General features: G+C 33.4%; 1 protein-coding gene across 1 annotated transcript in view; it reads right to left on the reverse strand.

The window, feature by feature from the left end:
• The window catches only part of LOC128983426 (vesicular acetylcholine transporter-like), a 121,311-nt gene that overhangs the window by 66,519 nt on the left and 29,347 nt on the right, over nt 1-25,445 (reverse strand). Inside the window, exon 2 of the mRNA XM_054402713.1 lies at nt 7,935-7,999. Coding sequence (XP_054258688.1) covers nt 7,935-7,994 — 60 coding nt within the window. The 5' untranslated portion in view covers nt 7,995-7,999. The remainder of the gene's footprint in view (nt 1-7,934; nt 8,000-25,445) is intronic.

Here is a 25,445-nt window from a genome sequence, read left to right on the forward strand (position 1 = left end):
CACAATGGGAATTACTTGAAAAGATTTATACTCAATGTTTTTGAAGACTTTTTAGATTCTACCATGAAAGGAAAAGAAAAAAAAAATGATTTAGAATCGATCGAAGTAATGGCCGACCGAGTCAGTCTGAAAGGATAACGCACTGAGGGACTAACTCAATTGAGGAGGCGAACCTAGGGGCAGCAGCAGTGTGTGCGGGGAAGGAAAATGCCACATTGTTTGGAACTGTTACAGCGTTGGGATAAACACTAAATTAATCTGTTGTATTGTGCCATTAGGAAAAACTGAATCTGCAAACAACTTGAAAATATTTGGGGAAGAAGTAACAAAACACACTCCAAACCTGCAGACTAAACACTTTTCCATTTGTCTGGTTAGATTTAGACAAAAATGTTTAGTAAAAACTTGTCACGTTTATTCCCTAATAATATTATATTTTACGAGTACTTAGGTTTGACGTTAGATGAAAGGAAAAATGTTAGCAGATTAGTGTGAAATAAACAAATTTATAATTCTTGATCATAATATAGCCTCTTACAAGCATACTACAACAGTTAACTTTTAGGCAATAAGAAAAAAACATGGAAATCTTATTTTTGTTATTTTATTTGTAACTTTTAATCCTAAAACAACGCTTAAACGTACAAAAAGATTTGTTTTCAACGCTCTACACAATGGTTGTAATAAAAATTTGGCATTTTTATGTTTTCAAGCTAAAACGCTGAACACCCAATAAAAAATTTAAACTCCATAACACCTTGTATCCATGTCCGATCTGGTTGGTTCTTGAACTCATTCCAGTGTACCCAGCCCTACACATTGATGCAAAATGTTATAAAAATTGGACCAAACATTTACATATGTAAACATTTTAATGGCGAATTCTGTTTTTGGACTCTGGGGACATCAAATTCAAAAAGCTAAGGTTGCTAAAACCAATTTTATCCTTATAAAATGTGATAAAATAGTTATTTAATTAGGTTAATAGTTATTTAGTTAGTTAGAAATTAATAATTATTTAGTTAGGTAGTATTCTTTGTCTCTATTTATAAACTGAATATTTGCCTTTCTAGTGTAGGCCTAATATGTTAAGACAGGCTAATCAATACTTTCTAACTGGTATGAACCGTACAATTTTATATTGATTTCAGAATGCTTTTATACATTCTGAGAAAAAAAATTCTTATAATTAATTTTTTCCCTAGTGTCACAATCATTATAAAAAGAAATAGTTCAAGACACATAACAAAAAATAGATATACAATTTAAAACCTTTATCACAGATAGAATGCTCATATCTTAGAAACAAATCCTATTTATATTTCGAATATGTAATGAAGCACGTTTAGTAGATGTCATTCTATTGGCTGGAAACTCTTGTAATTAAATTACAGTGAAAAAACTGAGGCGGGAATTTAATTTAAACGTTTAAAACCTCGAGCTAACTCGGTTATGTCTCCGGAGTACGACGAGGAAATGTATATCGTTAACGAGCGACGAGCGTAACATCTACATCTTCATGGTATTATACAACGGGGAGAAGATTTAAAAATATATTTATGGCGTATTTGTAGAACAAATTGCTTTGGAATAGCATAAAGAATATCGGTATTTAAGTTATCGGCAGGTAACTAAATTGTAGTCATTATTGTGCTTTATTGTGCATTTATATACAATTTCAATTTCAAGATTTTGAAGGTTACCGGTTCAACTCCTGGTCTCGTTACCATCCAACCAAAGCTTTTGTTAGATAGCATTATTTATTGACAGACTAGTGCAATATTTGACCTATTACTATCCGGAACTTTAATAACGTTTATCAAATAAATTTCATTAGAGTTAAATTACTAAGATATTGATAAGTGTTAAATTAATACATTACATTGTATTCGATGTTATCCTTATGGTAGGCAATCTAACTGTTATAATAAAAATTATATTGTAAGGTAGCAAAATAATTTAATTAATGTAAAGCAATATCTAGAAGTAGGATGATGAATTTTAACTCTTGTAGTTTGCTTGGATATTGAAATATTATAATAAATCTGACATGTTTAAGGAAATAATTTAGTAAAAATCCAATCAGGCTAATGGAAATTTGCCTAGTCTGCAGGTTTGCTGTGGCGGGTGTATTTTCAACCAAAACGAACTTGAACGTTTATCGAATACATTTCGTTGATGCGTAAGTTTGGCATACAATCAATGATATAGCATATTTGTCTCATTATTGGGAAATGCATGTCTTCCTGTGACAAATTTTGACATTGCCCTAAACAGTATAACGTTACAAAGTTACAATCGCCTCATAAAATGATTTTCATAAAATAATCTCAATGAAGTTTCGGCAAGTAGTTGGTAGTATATTAAGGGGACCGCAAGAATATAAAAGCTCAATTAAATACTTCCACACCATTGAACATCACCCTCCATCGCTCGTCGTCGATGGACCGCGAGATACTCGTGTATACGGCGTGTCCGGGGACCGATCCATCGTACTTACTCTGCCGTATGTATAAATATGTTGTATGTTATAACAGGCTATTTCATCACGGAGCGCTGGTTAAATATGAAGTACCTAAATGGTCTAACTCAATATGACCAATGCTATAAGTGACCTAAATAAATTTTGAAAATATGTTTTAAACCTTGTACGGACTTTTTAAACGGGTTGTTTAGCTACAAATTCTGAAAATGGTGGAAAGTAATTTTATTTTTTTCTGTTGGAACATTTATCTAGTGTTAAATATATTCTGACAAATCATTATTATTTTAGAAAAAGTAGTTTTTAAGTGAAATGGTTTCACCCGGTAAATGTATACCTCGATGGGAATAATAATCCGGCTCAATGGTAATTGAGGATAGCAAACTAATCGTGAATGTTTTAATTGCAATTTTAAAAATATCCTTTCCATGTAAAACTACGGGTCTGACTTAGGGGAGGTACGAATGAGGCATTTAGTTCAAAATTCCTCCGTGAACAGCGCTGTAGTAGAGAGAACTTTGGCAATGAAGGTTTACTAATCGCAAAAATAGTTCTGCTAATAAAATAAAATTATAAATGTCTCAAATTCAATTTTATTATTTTTTAATTATAAAATTAAACTATCATAACCTAACCGAACTAACCAAACTTGCTGATAAAGAAATAATATAACAAAAGTTTAGTAATAGGAAAAATAATTCTGTTTATTAAATAAAACTAGAATTTGCTCAATTAAAATTTTATAATGACTTAATAATAAAATTAAACTGTAATAACCGAACCAAACCAACCAAACTTGCTGATAATAAAAAAATCTTGGACAAAAAGTAAATGCTACCAGCAGGATTCGAACCCGGGACCGACAATATATCAGCCCGGCACGCTAACCAATAGACCACCGAGGCCGATGGCTACCGATCGTTTTGTTACGGTAATGGCGTTCCCTCAGCTAATAAGAAGCCCACAGCTGTCATCGTAGCCTCTTCTATACCTCCCCTGAGTAAATACCTAAAACTACAGTATACAAAAAATTACAATTCTTTCCAGAATTTGTTCAGGTTTTATTTCCAAACATGTTAAACAAATAAATTTACCCATAGATCTATGAGCTACATAAATAAGATTGGCCCAATGAGTAGTAAATATTCGAATTTAATTATATTTGTACAGTTTTATGAAAAGATAACCTTAAACAAACAATGTACTATGATAAGGTTACTGCATTTTTTTAAATGATACCATGTGAGATAACGTGCTTAATTATTTTATCTTAAGTAATTAAGTGTTCAACATTTATCGTAAGCATTAAAATAAAGCATTGCAATCAAAGCAATGCACAAAATATACATTTTATTATAAATTTATAGCATACATAATACCAATGTTGGGGCTGAGATGTAAAACTGATAACTAATAATTGGCCGTTGATAAGCAAACGGTTTGGATAATAGTAATTATGACAGTTGTATGTTTTATGGAACACACTAGTCTGATTGAACAATGTTTTCAATTTTTTACCTTCTCTGTTGTAGTTACAACCATAGCTTAAATAGGTACCAGTTACAGATGAAATGCACCGCGTTTCAATTGTTGCCCTTCGCAGAGGTTGCGGGGAATTGTTAAATTGGGAACGGAAAGCCCGCCTTCCCTTCTCCAAATTGAGTTACTACAATGAAAACGCGTTCTCCTCTAAAGCCTAACGTTTGTTCAACAAAATGCTTTCTCCAGGCTATGATTTGAACACAAAGGAAACATATACTTATGATTTATTTGCAAAAAAACATTGGAATAATATTGCCATCATCACAAATCATCATAACCTCTAAATATTATTAAAAATATTATTACTCATTAACAACCGTTATAGGAACTAACTAGTGATTTTATAACTACGTGAGTTTTCAGTAACATTAATAACCAGCACTAATTGGGTAACTTGTACCTTGGGAAATTCTCTTAAATCGTAAATCCACCCCTTACTCTCCCTCTGAATATTAATTCAAAATCTCTAAGAGTTACAGGGAGCAATTAAAATTATCGCATTACAATTTGTCTCTTAAAGAGATAACAAACTCCATAGAGAAATTATTACTACTATTCTTTTACCATTCGTCAGCATTTGTTTATTCTTAAACTAAAATATTTTGTGTTACTTTCAAAAGGGCATTTTTTCTAAAAGTTAAGTATACTATTATAACTTTTCTGTTAAATGTACTAACTCAAAAAATTACACAAAATTATTTATGAGATTTGTTTTAAATAGGTCAATACTTAGCAGACCAATTATGTTTGCTTAACAGTATAATTGTGTTTTTAAATTTAAGTATATTGTTGGTTACTAAACATTATCTTTGATGAATTCAAAATGATAGTAGTTATTTCATTTGACACCAATAAAAGAAATGCATACAAACAACCAAAATAAATCTGTAAGTTATATTATGTGTTCTATCAATAAGTATAACTAGTATATTTCCAATTTGTTAACAGTTGTAAAATGATAATTTAGTGATTAGTTGTGCTGTAAATACTTTACAAACACGATTCAGTTATATAGTTCAGGTTTCACGTAATTTCCAAAAATAAACCAATGTAGTCTTACATGAATCAGATGAAATACAGGGTAAAGACATTTTACAAAACTTCTTTAATATTATCACTTTATCTTTAACTTGTAACCGATTTCTAAAATTCTGTTCTCGATAAGTCTACGATAGAGTGTGCACATAAACTAACTAATGGCTAACGCATGTGTGATTTGAAACCAATTTGACCCCTCTGCTATATTTATTTATACATTAATTTGATCTTTGCCCCAGGTTTAGTGTAAGGTGTAAGTAAGCAGAGGTAGTGTAGAGGGGAGGGGAGGGGTGAGGGACCCAATAAGGCCTGTTACGTCGTTACTGGTGGCGAACCAGCCCTTAACGGCACCACCGCAATATTGTCTCCCTGTATTGGACCCCTCCTAGTTTATCACTTAGTTTTGGGGAGTGAAACGTCCATAATAAAATGCGTAAGTAAACACAACATCATTTTATATCGTTCATTTTAGACACTACAATATTCATGGGAATTGTTACAATCAACGATACTTCTGGCTTATTATAACTTTGTTTAAGTTTATGACTAGAAGAGCCTTCTGATTGGAATCTGTTTTCAATCACACCACTAATGTTTTGAAAACACAGACAATGTTTCCAGCAACATTAACCACGTTGGTTGCAACAGTGCTTTCGTTGATATCGATACCACCAAAAACGTTACAACTTCTGTTATAACAGAATATATCACATTACGTTATACCTTAAATTTAAAACTTTCAATAGTGAAATTTGTGACATTATAAACGGACTTACTATAAAATATCATTACTCATAGTTTCACTGTGTTTTTTAGATATACAATTTCCAATCGGTGTAATTTTTAAACATTAGTTTCAAACACTTTGCAGCTGAAATTCGTTACCACCAATCGCAGTCACGAGGTAAGCTCATTCATACAATGGCTCTCAGGTCAGGTGGCCGTCATTGTTTAGAGTTCTAATCAGCTTCCAAAGGTTGGCAGTATTTTGTGCCATATATTGGATTGTGGGTTGGATTAATACAGTTTAATATACGAACACACAGTTTTCCTTGCACGTTGGTTTTTTATGTCTTTCCACTTGTCAGATTGTAATGAAAGTTATGCTATCTATCAATTCGACGGATTCAAATAGAATAGCATGACCTGTCATGAATGAAAAGAGCAGGAAACGGCGTGTCTGATGGTGTTGACTTCTTCCTGGATGGTGTTGCCTCATTCAAGCGAAGGATTTTAGAAGAATGTTTACGTAGTTTATTCCTTTTGTTTTTGTCTTTTCATAGTCTACAACACTGTTACATTGTTTCAATTTTTCAGTTTATCATTGTTATCTTTATATTGTTATCTTTATTGTAACTTTTATTTCTTTGTTAACTCACACAGTTTTTCTTTGTTAATCTATTTATCCTTGTTAATGAATTTAAAAATGTATTTTTTGTTAATTATTATTGTTATCTACTCAAATCAAATTTATTATTGTTATCCATTGTTAACGCTTTTACTGATTTGTTTTGTTGTAACGGTTTTGTTTATTTTCACTTGTTTTGTTGCAACCGCTGTCTTTTTGCCATCTTGTTGCCGTCTCTCTTTGTTGTTGTTATCAAATTATTCTAATTCTTTGTTTTCACTCAACATTATTTTATAACTAGATTTAAGAAAGTCTTGTTTGTATTGCACTAATTTGCACGAAATATCAAAATGGAGCTGTCCGTTGGAATGTAAAATAAATAAAATAAAATAAAAAAATAAATAAAAGATTTTTAGAAATCATCGAATTTGAGGTTCAACATTTTACTTACATTTTCAGGCCTGATCAGTGGCGAGAGGATTGGAAGAATACATTGACCTTTTTAAGTGAATTTGGTCTATTTAATGTGTCTTTAATGTCACTCTTCGAGTGGCCAATGTTCGCCATCACGTTTTACTAGCATCTACAGGGTTTGATCTTGATCAGTTTCGTATGAAGGTCGAGTTACCAATGTTTTCCCTCGCCCTGGAGGGAGTCAACCGTGAATGTTTAATCAACAATGGTGGAGGAGTTGTATTACCAGAGGATTACGAGGGCTTGTCGACACCGAAGGGTTGCCGCCCTAGGATCAAAGGGCGGGGGGCTGTGTCATTGATATGATAAAATAAGCAATATAACCTGATAAATCCTACTAGGGCGCTGGGCTTTGCACTTCATGTAGCTCTGTATGATATATACCTAGGATAACACATCGTAGGGGGTCCAGCTAGGGTGGTGTGTCGCTTGATTACGTTTTTGAGGAGTTTTCAGTCTCGCACATCACACGTCGATTCTATGCTTATTAAGATATGCACTACATCTCCAAATAATCAATGTTTCACACCAAGTATACAGTCGAATCGACCTATAGCATTTTTACATCTTGTTTTTGTACTGAAGATATATGAAAAGGGGAATTTGTTTTGTGGAATAATTTTTCCAGAGGTGCTATGGATACAATTAAAATACTTCAATCTAATCAATTAAATCAATCTTCAATCAAACTAAAAAGTTCAATCATACAAAATGTGACTGTTGAACAAACTAGAAAAAAAGGCGAAACAACGATATTTTAACTAAAACATTTTAACAACATTGGTAATATTTTTAATTTATTTTCATAACAAACTTGGCCTATATATTGCAACTTTTCATTGACTTTTTCATTTAAAGAGAATCTACTCTTAAAATCATTCGATTACCCGTTTCCTTTCTCGTGGGTATAATTTTGTATTTGTTTTTTTTAAATAATTTAAATAGAAAAATAAATATAATGATTGTACTAAGGAGCTGCTTTTGATAACAAAGTACTTTTACTATTATGTAGTACGCAATGTTACATGGTGTGATGCTGGTTGTGTTTACCTGCTCAACGGCTCCATCGTCAGCTGTTGCCCCTCCGAAGAACCGCTTGGGCAACGACATCCATCCTGTCACAGAAAACACATAGTCACCAACACAATAGTCATTGATGTTCAATACAACTATACAATCTCACATACTATTGTATGTTGTCTAGCAGAGTTCGATAGGCTCTACCCATAACCATCCCTAAATCTCCATACATCCTGGGAAATAACGTTACATCAACTAGCGTATTCAGTATTTATATCCTGTAATATATTCATGGGTTAATTTGACACTGCAGTAGCTGGATGGATTCATAGTGACTAGCCACATGACGTAACTGTGAATTTATTGCTTTGCGTCTGCTAAGTATTAGTGCTCCATCATACACTTCAATATAGTAAAACTAACTCTTTTAACATTATGATTCTTGTTTTAATCTCTTCCTTTGCATTACCTACTCCTGACATTTTATTACTAACCTTACATTAAAAACTATTACAAATTATATAATAATAAAAAATATAAAAAAACATGAACTGTTGTAAAGACAAGCAGAATTTAGATTATGTAGTACAGAATATATAATACTAATATAATATGTAGTAGAAAATTCGTTTTTTTGAAACATATATTGACAAAGAAACATTCTATACTCATCGACATTAGAACTATTATAATTATGAATTCAAACTATCAAAAGATTTAACATTATTCTTTTGGACACAACGTATTAATGATCGTGCATTAGTGCACCCAAGAATTCCTTAATTGCGCTAAGCCCTCAAAGAGTCCCAAAAAATGTTCCTTAGTTGCACCGTCCGAGCCAGGTAGGGGTGAGTGGCCGGCAGAAGGAATAATGTCCTTGTTTGCATGTCATCCTAACCTATCCTAACCTAACCTGATATAACCTACTCAACCTTACCTAACCCTAACCTAACCAAACCCAACCTAACCTAACCTACTCCATTATACAGTCAAAGAGAGCCGCAACTTGGTGCAGTTAATGAACGTATTGGGTGGCTCCCTGGAGTAGTCGGCGCAATTCAGGAATACCTAACTACCTGACTCAGGTCAGTGGATGCAATTAATGCCCGCCCGTTTTAATGACTTTACCGTGTAGTTATTACGAATTTGCTTAATTTTCACGTTAGGCCTTTTATATTTTATTACATAAACTGCGTGCAAGTGTTAATTGCATCTGAAAAATGTTAACAAATATAATGCCTATTTGTAGTAGGCCTACCATCCTATTCTACAACTTGTTAAACAATTCAACCCTATGTTTAGCTGTTCACACCCCTAAACAACAGATCAGCTGAAAGAGTTAAAACACCAAAGCAGCAGGAAACCTAATACACACGCAATTTGTTTGATTGGATATTTACTCAAATATTCCCATAAAACCAGTTTGTTATTCCCTTATTTAACATTGGATTTAACAATTACTAAGTACGATCTTGCTGGTTCGTAAAATCAATCAAGTAGCTCTTGACAAATTTCATCAAAATTTGGACAAAAATTTGATCTATCGTGTTTACTGACACACACACACACACACACACGCGCGCGCGCGCGCGGCCTTATAATATATATATATATATATTAATTTGAATCTATATTTTTCCATGCTACCTTTGGAAATAGCGTCTTCCCTATATTCGCCAAATAGTAGTTTTCATCACTAGGAGCGAAAGTGGCTCTTTTTGGTACGTAATTTGGAAATACATACTATTAAGTACCAAAAGGACACTTTCGCTCCATGTGATAAACAACAATTTTCATCATAGTCTACTGTGGAAATCTTTTCCGGACAGTATGATGAAAACTATTTTTTTTTTTGCTAGTACCAGATGTGTTACAGTTTAATATTTATGAGTAAAAAATGGTAACTAAATAAAATATAAACATTGTGTGGTTAGGCTACTAATTGTTGCCTGGTAAACTGGTCAATAAAAAAAGTTTCTATAAGCTTAACTTTGTAGCAAGTAGTAACATTGTGTTTGGAGTTATATTCCGAGCTCTATTGTACCTCATTCTACCCTCCTCCCCCAATCCCATCCCCAGGTCAACTGGCCAGACTGCCGGTTCCTGTGTCCCAATTGCCCGGTGTTCACCGTAATGATGCAAACATAACTACTCCTCTACTCCTCTTACACCGACACATGAAATGTCAGTAAGGATCATTATAACACACGGTAGATTGATATCAGTTCTGGGGCACTTTAAGGAAAAATTTAAAATAGAAGAAACAATAATTTCCAATAATATGTTTGTAAAACAATGACAGCACTAGTAGAATGTCCATTCACGTTCGATATCAATCGCTTATCTCCGAAACGGTCTCCGTAAATATACGTATGTTGAGACGTGAAGCAGGCAAATGACTCAAAAAAAATTATTTAGAAGCTGTAAGCAACCCCTTGATTAAAACAAAATTAGCTTAGCTTGTAAAAAAACCCCGAGTGAAATCCAAACAAACACATTGGAACCTTAAGACCAGGTTCTTTAGACACTTAACATAAAATAATCTCAAAGTACCTATTGAGTATGAGAAAACCCTGAAGATTGGCATTGTCCATAGATATCAACCTGCGATGAAGAATTGATTCAACAGTAACAGTCAATGTAAATATTGATCATTTAACTCAACCTTAGTTTCTAATGATGCTGAATTCCAATTTACAAATAACATAGGAAGAAGTTTTACTTGGCCTTTTGTTCTTTAAAATCCTTGGGGGAGATTATAATGAAGTTAATGAATTATCCATAGTAATTACAGTTTCATACTACACAATCTTTTTTAATGTAGTTACGTATTTTACAAGTTTGGTGTAACAATGAACACATCATGAATAACAATTGTACTTTATTACAGATGGAAGCGACGTCAAACATTAACTGTGTGATGTTCTTGGAGCTTGATTAGCAGCTGATTTGAGTCAATCAAAGTGACACAAGCAGAGAGTACTAATAGTAATGTTAAAGGGCTAGTCGTGACCCTGGTCCAGTCTTTCAGTTAATCAGTAATGCTAATATGATGAGGGAATATAATATGGAAGGGTCGAATGCTAACCCTTCTCCGCGCGTAGTCCGTCCCCGGGGACAGACTTGTGTCCGGTACGTGCGTCAGTATGCTGATTAAATTAGTTTATCTAATTTGCATATCAGAATAACTATACATAATTTAATCAGACTCATAATAATAATTCATTCTCAATTGAAATTTTATCGTAAAAGATAAACGTTTGTCAAAATCTAACTGAGCTAACTAAAAATTGTCGTGTTGGTAGAATGTGAATGTGAGTGAGACGGTTGACTCAGTGGGTAGCGCAACCATGTCAGTGAAGATGTAGCTTCACGTCATACATGTAGTGCCCTCGACTATAGCTTGAGTGCTATTTGTAAAGTTCACTTCACGCACAGGCCTTTGAAGACGGATATTTGAAAGTATAAAAGGGACTTATAAGTGTTAAAAAGACTCTTTAGTTAGAAAAATATGTTACATACTACAGTACCTAGTAGAATAGTACAACGAAAGCAAATTACGGCTTGGGATTCATTACAATCGAAAACGAAATGGCATTAGTATTAGGAAATAAGAGTAGAATAATTTGAATACATGAAAAGAATTTAGGCTTACATAAAACGTTCATAAATATTTTGCTTAAAGTGAGCGTTAATGTAAAGTAAACAATAAACGTAACTCGCTTGTGTACAGCCGAGGGAAAAGTTTACGTTGCTAAGAGGCGCTCCTGAAATTGAATATCTGGAAAGGTTTTCTCGACATAAAACCGCAACAAGAATAACAATTTCTACAACGCTTTACCACTTTCACCATAGTAATACAACATTGCTTGTACCACAGCAATACACTTTTGTCAGTGATAAAAAATAGCTGATCTTCCAGTTTTATGTGAAATAACATAACAAATTCCAAAACAAGTGTTAGCATAATGTGTTCCTCAGCCAACAATATTAAATCTTACTAAGCGTCACCTTCAGACTTAATAACCGTAACACCTTCTTGCATAATTATGTACATACACAAATGTGTACTAAAAACAATTTCACAAGCTCTTGTTCACTTGATCATAAGCCATCACGCCCCTATAAAACTCTTCCAAACGGTCTAATCTATAACGAATATATCATGTATTTTTTTAAATTAAATCGTCTTTATGTGAAAAACGATCGAAGTTAACATAGAAAACTGTTGACCCTGCAACATGACTACTGGAAGGTTAATTAATCAACAGATGTAATGAGACTCGGGAAGCTACCCTAGCCTCGCCCCCCTCCCTACACAGCCACCCCCCCCCCCCCCACCCAACAGCAACCCCGGCGTTACCACACTGGCCGATCTTATCAGCTTTAGTAATCACCGAGAAATCACTACATTACACTAAACCCAATCTGCACCACTTTGATCTCCATCTGCACACGTCACGCCCATTAGTAACGAATGGTTTATCTGAGTGAACCCAAACTTTAGTTCACTGTTTTACTTACACGATTGGATAATGGTTTTCATTTGATTTTTTAATAGGTACACTCTTTTAGCGAATTTCCCATATAGGGAATAAGCTATTACCGTAGTACTCATTGTAAAACCTGGACCCGAGACCGATTTGCTTTTTCGTTTTGAGGTTCGTAGAGGCCAAAAACACCATCCGTTCAAATTCATATATATTATACATAAAAAAAATTAATATTCAGGGTGAGTTTTAATTGTCCCCCCCCCAACTTTTTTCTACATTTTTTCAAATATCAATCCCAGACCACTTCCAAACATTGTTGGGTAGTAAGTACTTCATTTTGACAAGGTGGTCATTTCCGGCCGCCATCTTGGATCCGCCATATTGGATGCAAAATTTTTTTTCAAAAGTAAAGGTGGGGTTGTGACCCATTATTTCGAACAACATTTTTACTCTGATTACAATGCCGCAAACTGTTTTTAAAAATCTTGATTCATTCTAAAGTTATGAAAGCTTTTCAAAAAACTTTATTTTTAGCCCATTTTAACATTGTGCATGTACAAACTAAGATCATAATCTCAAAATAGTGCTAGATAAAGATAAGTATACACTACCAGTAATTGTTGACCTATTTTCACTTGGTTATGACTGATGTATTTTTTTCGGCCGCCATCTTGGATCCGCCATTTTGAAATGTGATAAATTATTTTAAATATGAAGTGGGTGTTGTGACCCATCATCTCTAATTACTTTTTTAAGCTAAACTTAATTCCATGATCCGTTTTTCATTTTCATTTTTTGATTTTTAAATATTGACATTTTTTACAAAAAAATTGCAATATTTCATAAATAAAACTTGATAACAAAAAATGGATTGCGGCATTGAGTTTAGCTTAAAAAAGTAGTTAGAAACGATGGGTCACAACACCCACTTCATATTTAAAATAATTTATCACATTTCAAAATGGCGGATCCAAGATGGCGGCCGAAAAAAATACATCAGTCATAACCAAGTGAAAATAGGTCAACAATTACTGGTAGTGTATACTTATCTTTATCTAGCACTATTTTGAGATTATGGTCTTAGTTTGTACATGCACAATGTTAAAATGGGCTAAAAATAAAGTTTTGAAAAGCCCTCATAACTTTAGAATGAATCAAGATTTTTTAAAACAGTTTGCGGCATTGTAATTAGGGTAAAAATGTAGTTAGAAATAATGGGTCACAACCCCACCTTTACATTTGAAAAAAAAAATTTGCATCCAATATGGCGGATCCAAGATGGCGGCCGGAAATGACCACCTTGTCAAAATGAAGTACTTACTACCCAACAATGTTTGGAAGTGGTCTGGGATTGATATTTGAAAAAAATGTAGAAAAAAGTTGGGGGGGGGGGGACAATTAAAACTCACCCTGTTTATTATACATAAAAATTACAACTATTTATGTATTAATTTCTTAAGCACAACGTATTGTTAATGTGCTCTGTAATAAAACACAATTTCACTCATACAACACTTTAATAAAATTATATAATAAATAAATAATGGTTTAAATACCTTATACTATCAAATTGATCCTTGACCCATTATTTATTACTATACCAGTGATCTGGAGGCTAACAACATGATATAACAAATATTTCATAGGATGTAATATATATTCCGACATTCGATGTTGATGTGCGGTTGCCGTCTTCAGACCTGTTGTATTAATGCAAGCAGGAATTCTTTAAAAAGACTTCTCAGGATAGCCATGCACATCATGTAGGCAAATTTCAATACACTGTTAAATTAGACAATAAATAATTACATTTTAATATCGACCCTCACTGAGCTATAACAGCAAAGTTAGGTTATGATCTAACATATGTCACTTGTAACTAATAACGCACTTATTTTGTACGTTTGTGGCCGCATTAAAAATGCTAATGTTCCCTTAACAAAACATTCTGATATTAATCAAACTTAGAACGTTGAACTGTTATTTTTCATCCCTAAGACGATTAGTGTCTAGAAAATAAACACGAGGGAGATCTAAACACGCCCAACAGACTCGGTGTCTGGTCGACGAAACGACAAAGTGTTGGTAAGTACCTGCTCAAAACACAAATAAAATCGTGTATATAAACAAATTTGTTTTTTTTCTGCTAGGTTGTATGTTCTTTACAAACTGACTCATATCCAATCAGATTCTCCTCTCATATGCTTCACAAGCTTGATTTTGCTTCTTATAATTAACTAAATTTTGGACTATTTGTCTTTCTTGCCCAGCATTGATCCAAATAATTTAACTAATTAAAATTCACTCGGAAAGGGTTCGCATTATACTTTAATACATGTCTAAAAAATACAAAAAATTTAGTATGACTAGAGATGTTCAGATTCAGTATAGGTAGCAGGAAGTTTGATGAGTTCGCAGCGAGACGGTCTGGTCTTGGCCTGCGTGACCTGCATCCAACCATTGCTGCTGAACCGTAGTTGCTTACTGAACCATGGGATTCTTAGCTTTAGCACTCCCATCTCACTACACTAAATGATGGGCCCTATGCATTGACATCAAAAGAGCTTCAGAGAAATTTGTAAAAAAATGAATGATACCTTAAAGTTGAGAATAGTTCAATTTCTTCCACTAGAGTGTGCATTAATAAAGTAATAAAGTACTATATTTTACGTGATCTTTTTATAGGTTGTAATGGTACTATTCTCTGTACGCAATGTTCATAGAAATTGACTAGTGCCATTAATTATTAAATTGCATAGTTGCACCGACGTTGGTGCTGCCTATAAAGCTTCATATTGCCTGATTATTGAATGCCTACTGGCAGAAACTTACAGTTTTTCAAAGGGTTTCATCACAAAAGAAAAGTTTATTTAATCCGAAAAAAACATACCTAGTATAAAAACCATCAGCTGTAAGACATTAATGTTTGTTGCTGCATTGTATATAATTTTCAAATTTTAATTAAATTTTAAATCCAGAAAGAAGGAAACGAAACTTTACAAATATACTGTACACACATTAGACACTTATTGGAGTTATTCTTGAAACAGACAAATCTATCAAACGATTTTCTGATCAGTAAGTCCAATATTATTCGTTGTTCATATATCGTTCCGTATTTTATTAATTTATTTTCATTTGTTATTCCCAAGTGTTATTGGCCCATTCTCATTTGCAGGTCGTGGTAATCCTGCTGACTGGAGCTGAAGCTAATAATAGTAAAAACTATTGATAGTTCAAAGTTCATTGAACTTGTTCCCTATTTACACCTTAAATTATAATTAATTATCAGTTTTACAGATAAGCACATGACAACGCGACTCTTGGTACTTTAATTCCTTTGTATTCTGATTGCGTACATTTTGTACCAAGATTGGCTTGAACTCTGGTCACGTGGGAGACATTAAGTCCCAACAATAGTCCTTTTCCTCCCCTCTCCTCTACACCCTTCGTCATGCTCCCCATCTCACTTTCCCTCTGAAGAACTAATTTCGTTTGTCGCGAAATTGCCTGTGTTGTCCGAGCGGCTGAAGAAATAACCCTACAGACCACTACACTATCTTCAGAAAAAAATAAGATAATTAATTGTCTATGTGATGCCAAGTTTCATAAGTAAGATTAAGACCTCCTCTCAGCTATACTGTAAGTATTTGCTTTTTTTGTGTGTTTATCTACTCTGCCACTTAACACAACGGTGAATATAACAGACACTTTATGGCACAAAAGTCCTGCCAAGTACTTCATAAAATTTAAAACTAGCCTATTAGAAATAAATGGTAATACTAATATTTTTTAAGATTATATAAGCTATAAAATATTTCTATCTAAATGGCGCCAAGAAGGTGACTATTTACTAAATACTAATCAATTCCTATAAATGTACAAAGTTTTATGGGCTCACTGATTTTTAGCCTCAAAACCTATATAATTATTAAGTGTATATTCCTATGGATATGTTGGTAAGATTTTGGATAATTTTCTGTAGAGCATTGGCGATATTAATGGCTTACAAAGGGTCCACATATCTTATGGTTCCATACTAAAGGTAGATAGCTCGAAGTCCATAGCTCGAACCAGATAATATATTGTGGGAATACTTGACAACGCACTTCGGGCGTTAAGTCGACATGACTAGATGGATTTCCCCAGTAACTGTGGCGATGTATGTGGTGGTCGCCTATTACTACAAATCGCCCCAAACGATACACGCCTTCTCTCAAGACCCCCGTGTTGACGTTAATGGGGGACATAAATCCTGCCAGGATCTGCTCCCCCCCCTGCTCCCCCTGCACCCCCCTACACCTTGCTTCTAGACAAACTGCCGACCATCTTACGTGACTGTTCAAGAAAATTGCAAAAGTATATTCTTGATTGGATTGTAATCGCAGACCAGTACATGAACATGTTTAGTTAGTAAACGGCTTGATCGTTGTATTAGTATAGAGTTGAGACACCTCGTAGGACTCAAATGACCAATAATCATGGCTACATGCCTTCGGTCTAAGCAATTCGTATGCACAAATTTTGGGACTATAACCCCATCATAAGGTCTTAAAAAACACACACAAGTAACATAATCTACACAGACTCGTCACTTAAGGGTACACAACACAATATACATATTATCATTTGGTTGTGAACCCTCTAGGGACAAATATGCAAAGATGTGTTGTGTTTTCAGAAATTTTACCTTTTAAATGTCACTACCCCATAAAATAACGGAAAAATACGGATTTTCACAAAAAGGCTAAAAAAGCATTTAGATTAAAATTATATCATGGTCCTTTAAACTAAAACAATTCTAAAACTTGCCATGCTGTAAAAATCTCGGTTCAAAGTTATTGCAGTATTAATTATTTAAAAAATATCTTAATTACTCACACCACTTAGGTTATTGACTAGCTTATGGCAGAAAGTAAGTGTCAGATAGCTGATACAGTTTATTGCCTATTGGAATATGGTGAGGCTAGTATGTTTAATCATCAATGATGTGCTGATAGGTGTGAAACAAACTAGAAGGAGTGAAACAATAAAATGGGTTTTCCTCTCCAAAGCACCAAGAGCAAGTATTAAGTATTAATTTCTAGGTTAGATACACTCGTGTATTATTCAATACACGTGAACTGAGTAATCTGATGTGTCAATAAAGTATGTCAGAGAACTTATAACTTGAGACAACTATAAACAGGTTCACTTAACTCATATACGATAAGTTAGACAGTAATGCTGGCCCAGAAACACTTCAAGCTCCTCTTAAACAATACCATTCCTAGTCAACAATAATTTGCATTCTATAATTTAGGCGAGGGATAATATTTGAAGAAAACCAAACAAATGTATTAGTTTGGATTGTTTTAGTACCAATTAATTAAATCAATAATCGTTTTACATCATGTTTTGTTGGAATTACGAGCATTTAAGTATCATATAAATAACTGTAATTCATACTTAAAATACCTTTGAGTACAGAAAAAGAATTCGAAGTCTGTTTATCTACTTAATGTGTGACCATAAAGTGTGTCCATAATACAGTTCATACTATATGAAATATTATTTTACTTATTTCAGAAATATTGACTGTGGCTAGGCAAGTAACTCACAAAACATGATTATGTTTTATTATTATGTATTGATATAATATCGGGTTGTATAAACAAACCAATGAGTTTACCTTAGTTTACGGTTGGGATGAATCTTTGATCTTTTTGAGGAAACATATTTGATTTGTAATCAAACATTGGTTAATTAAATGGATATTTTACAAGGTTTCTATACAGTGTTTTGAAAATATTTGAAAAAATCCAGATAATGCAATACAATAAAGTATTGATATAGGCTATTGTTTGTCTAATATTGATACTGAATACTATAACAATACTCAGCCTCCAGTTTGCTATGAAAACCTTATGTTGGTGACACGTGTTTCTCTTACATGATTTCTCACAAAAGCCTTAATACTCGGAGACAAGAATGATGTTCTCGTTCCACGACCAGATGGGGACGTCAACAGCTTATACAACATACATAATATCTCTTAAATATATCTCACATGGTGAGCTCAATTGTACGCTTCATAACAATGAAAGAAATGTAATTTTTCTTAACTCTTGAATTCTCATTTATAAAAAAAAATTTAAATGTTAAGAATGTAAGCTCAAAACAGTAAAATTATATTTGTGATTTAATCTTTTTTAATACTTTCCTGTCTGTACACTTTTAAGTCAATTTTAGATCCTGAAACACATTTATTATAGCGTAAGTATATTGTAAATTGGGGCTTGAACTGAAAATGTTTCAACCACAGACCACAGCTTAGTATTGAGAGTATTATCACACTTGACTTGGGGTTTTCAACTTCCGTGTCACGAAAAGAACATCAAACGGAGGAAGGTTTTAGATGCCGACCCTTCTTTGACAATGTCCGGATTAGTTCTACAGCTGAGTCAACTGACCGTTAACGTGGTCAACTCTACAACTCGGTCCGGGTAACGCGCTAATGGTGTTGTAGAGAACTCATTATTTAACTAGATAAGTTCACAGGAAGGGGAAATTTAAATACTGAATTAAAACAAACAAATGTAAAATATGCTCACACGCCTCTTTATATGAAAATTTAAAGTTCGTTTGAATAAATTGCATATATAAAGGGCATTAGCCAACGTACACATACTTGATACAATCAGCTTGTAAAAACCCCTTATAAAGGGTAGACGGTGTGTGTAACTGATATTTTATGGTTAAATTATAAACATTACAATAATTTTTTTATTGTGTTGGAGGTTCATTTTGACCATATCATCCTTCCCTGGACGTTCATAGTTAAAAGGGCCATATCATCATTGAGCAGGTTAAAAAAATCCGTTTTTTCGTTGGTTATCATGGGAGAATTAATGGATTTAAAAATACTTTATCTTAAAAATCAAAACTTAAAAAAATGTAAAACATTGCCTGGAGTTACTATGGATAAATTCCCATCAAAATTTGTCACAACCGGACCACAGATGTAGTCTGTTGACACATCCATTCACCAACACAAACCAAAACATGACTTTTACTTTTTTTGTGTTTAGAGGGACCCAAAACGGGTATTTCCACCCAAAACACAAACTCAAAATCTTTTACGAAAATATTAATTTCTCCATACTATCATAGGGATAAAGTAATAAAACACCAATGTTCTTAATAATATAGCTCTAAGAGTTAGTTATACTGTACCGAAAAAGAACTGAAATATTTTAAAGGCAAATACTGATACCAAATAAGAGCGTATGTTTAATGTTTTGTACATGTGTTTGAAGCGTAAATTCTCAAGTTTTATAACACTTAGTACAACAAACTTGTATACCCTTAGTATAACTCGATATGAGCACCATTAGTGGCCTGGTATAAATCTTAGCGAAATTTGACCTCTTCCCAGGTATTGCATCAATGAAAATGTCGTACGTTGGCTTTATATTGTGAAAATTCAGAACAAGAACTTAATGCGTATTTATTTCATTACAGAAATGTCATATTACAATATATAACCATTTGTTTACGTATTTTTATTAAGCTGTGATTGAAATGGCAGTTTGTCTTACATTTATTAGTTATGGCAAACGCAAAATGAATACACTGATGAAATTTGAGAAAAATGAGAACTTCTCAAATCAACAAAACAAAAATTCAATAAGCCCAAATAGAGAAACTCTGCCCAGAACGTACCTCAGACAGTTGTAGGCCATCTCTGTCTGATTGTATGTGGAAGTGATGTACATAAATGGTACATAACACACTACAGTAGATGTCTCAACTGGATATAACATTGGCTGTTTATGCTCTTGCTCATGTGGGAGACGCATGTTATGCCCTTGATATAACAAGTAACCATTAGGCCAGACTCTATGTCCATGCACGTCAAGGAAAGCTTATGGTTCATATTAATCATTGGAGTCAGGAGCGAAAAAGTTCAAACATTAACAAGAAATAATTGAAATTTCAAAAAAATCAATAACTTTCATTGAAATTTAAAAAAAAATAGGGGTTTTGATTCGATCCAACCCAATGCCTTAGATAAGGAATGTTTTATACTTTCCTTTTTCTCTGAAAGTTAATACTGTATATGAACTCTCAAAACAATCATATTAACAGAGAGATACAAACAGTAAGGTCATGGTTGGAGAGAGTTTAACCTTGTGGTTTACGACAAACCTTCTTGAGAAACATTGTTTGAAAAATCAATAGTTCTTATTGGTCTTGCTCTGGGTCGCTCAGTTGTTATAATGCTCACCTGGTTATCAGAAAGTTGTCATTTAAATACTAAGATAGGTAAGAAATGTTGTTATAGTTTGGAGATGATTTGCTTGTACTGAATTGACCATAATCAGTAGCAAAGCTACAAATATTATGATGTTACTCCCTTCTACACTCACCTGCGTTCATGTTTAGGATAGTAGTAAACGTGCGTTAGTCTTAAGACGACATATGAGAGTCTTGTTTTTTAGGATGGCAACAAGTATTATGATCCTAGCATAGTTATTAGACGAGGATAAACTGTAGAATGATGCGTTAATTAAGTTAATTATTTACCTCAATATGTTTCTTTAATAAGTGATATTTACATGAACATGTTTGTAACTGCAGCAGGCTCACACAACATAACGTTTCCAGTGTTAGGATTAGTGTCCTAACACCACACTCAGCCATGTAACTGCAGCAGGCTCACACAACATAACGTTTCCAGTGTTAGGATTAGTGTCCTAACACCACACTCAGCCATGTAACTGCAGCAGGCTCACACAACATAACGTTTCCAGTGTTAGGATTAGTGTCCTATCACCACACTCAGCCATGTAACTGCAGCAGGCTCACACAACATAACGTTTCCAGTGTTAGGATTAGTGTCCTAACACCACACTCAGCCATGTAACTGCAGCAGGCTCACACAACATAACGTTTCCAGTGTTAGGATTAGTGTCCTATCACCACACTCAGCCATGTAACTGCAGCAGGCTCACACAACATAACGTTTCCAGTGTTAGGATTAGTGTCCTAACACCACACTCAGCCATGTAACTGCAGCAGGCTCACACAACATAACGTTTCCAGTGTTAGGATTAGTGTCCTATCACCACACTCAGCCATGTAACTGCAGCAGGCTCACACAACATAACGTTTCCAGTGTTAGGATTAGTGTCCTAACACCACACTCAGCCATGTAAACATGTCCCATTGTTGACATTGCGCTGTAACGAACACCGTCTTGAGCGACAACCTGTTCAATACAGTACTTCGTTATATCACTCTAAGGTGCTACTATAAATTGGGTTTTTAAGAATTAGGTGATATCTTAAAAAGCTTTAAGTTATACCATGAACGTAAATTATGAACTTTTTAAATCTTATTCATTGGTTTTAACAAAATATAATTAAAAGGGTAAAATATTTGTATACTGGTTGAGACAAGTAAGCAAATAAACAGAACTCTCTAATTAAAAAACTTTTACTTATTCTTGAATGCTCAATCCTAAAACTACTACCAAGCTTATTAGTTTGCATATTTTTAATAACGGGGCGTTACTAATACAATTATAGGACTAACCCTATTATATCGTATTTAAAATGTTTTGTGTTTTTTGTTTTAGAAAATAAACCATTGTGGAGCTCAATATAAGTTCATGTTTTATGTTAGTCTTTAATGTCTTTCTAATACACATACAATTGAATCCATAGTTCAAATAATAAATCTATATATATAAAAAATCCAATGTATGTTTGTTTGTATGTATGTTTGTTTGTTTGTCCTTTATGGACTCCGAAACCGCTCGATTGTAATGAAACTTTCAGGCATTATTAAGCATTATTCAAGGATGGTTTGTGTAAAGTTTGGTGCAGATCCGTCAAAAGGGCTCCGCCCCAGTGGTTCTAGAGTTTTCCATGTTAACCTTATGAGTACTCATATTTAAATGGAATTAAAGAATCTTAACAGCTGGTTCAACTAAACAATTTGATTCTGTGATGTTCAATAGCATTAAAAACGTAATAGGTTTATCAACAGGGTGCAGCACTATATTTTTCTTAATTTATGACAACAGCTAATTTGCAACTAACTAATTTGAGTGAGCGTAGTGAACGAACTTCAACCTGGAGGCGAGTTAGCGTAGCGAACGAGCTAACCTGAAGGCAAGGGAGCGCAGCGAACGAGCTCCAACCTAAAGGTGCAGGACGTGATTGAGCCATGCGAACGAGCTCGTCTAGAAAATGAACGAGCATTGACATAAAACCACATTAGGACAGGACGAAGTCTGTCGGGCCAGCTAGTTATCAATAAATGTTAAAAAAAACGTAAAAGAATTTTTCGCAATACTTCTTTGATATTTAAAATGTTAAAAATATTTTATATTTAATACATTTTAACTATGTTAGTATTAATATGTATGTAACTGATAAATATTAACACTGTATATTTATATTTAATAAATTTGATATTTATATCTAAAATGAATCACAAACATTCCATTTAGTTTTCCCACGTTTCAACTCATATACATATTATACAGGTTTGAGAGTGCACGACTGATCCACATACGAACTCATCCTATCTTAAGTGCTCGGATTTAAACAGTACATTTTTTCAGATTTAAAGGGAACAAACGTTGTATAGTTTTGCTTGTTTCAAATTAGCTGGCAAATGAAGCAAATGGTATATATTTTTTATATCCGTTTCCACTAATAAGAACATTGCCGTAGTTAAATAAGATACCATGCTTAAAACCAAATTATCCTAATTTGGATTTGCTTCAGGTTTTGGGAAAGACAGGTTTTCTGTTGTGACATGTAGTCCTTCGGACATAATTTATTATATGAATCTTATATTTTTTCCCCTATGCATTAATCGTACACCAACGATGAGCTTACATCGTGTTGATTGCTCGGATGCATATTGTATAAAACTGTAGACAATGTGACAATGTGACAACTGTGGTATTATGTGATGATAATTCAATGTAACGTGGTCCTGCAGCTTTAAATTAAAGCTATATTGTGATCTTTAATAGACTGTTTAAGCTAATTTTAAAGCTATTAGCTCCTAAATATTTGTTTCACTAACCAAATAATCGAATGTGATTCAATAAGGAATCCAATAAAAAGTCGAGAGAAACGTCAGACTCGGACTGCTTGGAAAGATTTCCAAGTGGTGAAGATTATCTCTACAAAGGTTGAACCTCGCCCTGATATCAGTGGTTTGCAAATCCTCATGTTTCCGCTCATATGTATTATGTTCCTTCCTGGGATGGAAAATATTGATTTAAACTGTGTAACGATTATAAAGGTAGGCATAGGTAGGCATTCGTTTGTATAACCAATAACGAATTATTAACAGCAAAGCAACTCATTTTGAGTTGTTAAAAATACTCCTTGATATTAACCATTGTAGCTTTGTTCTCCAGGTAGATCATGTCTGCAATAGGTTTACAACAGATGCCTTAGATTATAGACATGGGTGGCCAATACACTGCAAGGTGCAGTAATATTCATGTAGATAGCATATTAAGCATGACTGTTCTTATACAATTAATTCCTTGTCATTGGGACACATTTATGTTATAATGAAGAGACAAGTAAGAATTGTGTATGCTTTTATATTAGAATTCACAATCGTTATAAATTAACCTTAAAATAGCTTTCAAAGTTTACCTCAGAATCTTACATAATTATCATTTCGCAGGGTCATAGAGAAAGATTACCTTAACAGTTGCTGGAACACTCACATGTTAAAGTACGACTTTAAATACAAAAAAAATATATTAGCAAATAAATAACAATATTTAAATAGCATACAAATTCATTGTTTTAAAAGTTTTAAATGAATGATTTGGAAAAACACATAAATAGGATAAATATGATAACACGTCAAAATGCTCGATTATTGAACTATCGTAAAGTATTTTGCCTCAGCATTGTCTCAAAGGCCATATCATAAAGTTTGGTTGAGTAACATTACAAATACATAGGACCGTGAGAGGGACAAGTAGTAATTATGAAATTAGCAGACCAATCAGTACAGTTAAAATATAATCTTTTATGTTTTTCATGTTTCATATTATGTCTTGATGTTGTATTATTTAATTACTGTAACGTATATGTCAATGAACTAAATTATATTTTTTTATATAACATTTCTATAAACATTTAATAAATATACTAACTTTACTAAGTCTCCTGTAAAGCAGAGGTGGCCAAGAGACAAGTTGTGGGGGCGAAACAGGCTGCACTCTGGTTTCAAAGATAATTACCCCCCCCCCTCCCCCCTCTACCATCACGCCGACATCAAATATCTCTACAGGTTTATGTTTGCGATGCACTTAACTGAATTAAAACTGAATGGAGCTTTAGGTTTCCGGATAGTGTTTCGCAGCATTTTGTCATTCAGTTTATTGGTTTTGTTTCAGACATTATTAGAGCCTTGGATATTTTGTTTTATCTCCACAACCAAACCTATGCCATGAAATATTGAATGACTATGCAATTATTTGTATTAATAAACTGTTGGTTGACAAATTGATAGAATAGTTGATTTTAAATTTTTATTTCGTTGGTGCAAAAGAATACTAAAAAATAGATTTTAAGCTACCTTAATGGGGATGTCATTACAAATATATCCATTCACATACGAAACAAACATGGTTAAACATATGAGACAGTCTTCAATTTGGTACTATTCGGATTTTTTATGTTCATTGATGTCTATAGTTTTATGTTTAACAGATATAAGATTGCCAATTAATTTACTGTGAAGCCAAATTGCTAAACTAATAAATTGAGTATAATATATTTTAACAAACCCTTCATCAAATGTTTACTTCCAAACAATAACGTTTAAAGTTTTCCAGGCTAAAATTGACCCACATTAGGGAAAAATTGAATAACATTCGTTTGAATTGTAAACAGTATACTAATTCTATTAGTTGAGTAAATCAATTATATTCAAAAGGATTTTTCTACATAGTAAAATAGTTTACTATCGCATAACAAATTTTCACTGTTAAGATCTTTCACATCATTTTATG

The sequence above is a fragment of the Macrosteles quadrilineatus genome, unplaced genomic scaffold, assembly GCF_028750875.1.
Source record: "Macrosteles quadrilineatus isolate MER2022 unplaced genomic scaffold, UCM_ALF_1.0 Scaffold_1__1_contigs__length_201487025, whole genome shotgun sequence".
In the NCBI taxonomy this organism is placed as follows: Eukaryota; Metazoa; Arthropoda; class Insecta; order Hemiptera; family Cicadellidae; genus Macrosteles; species Macrosteles quadrilineatus.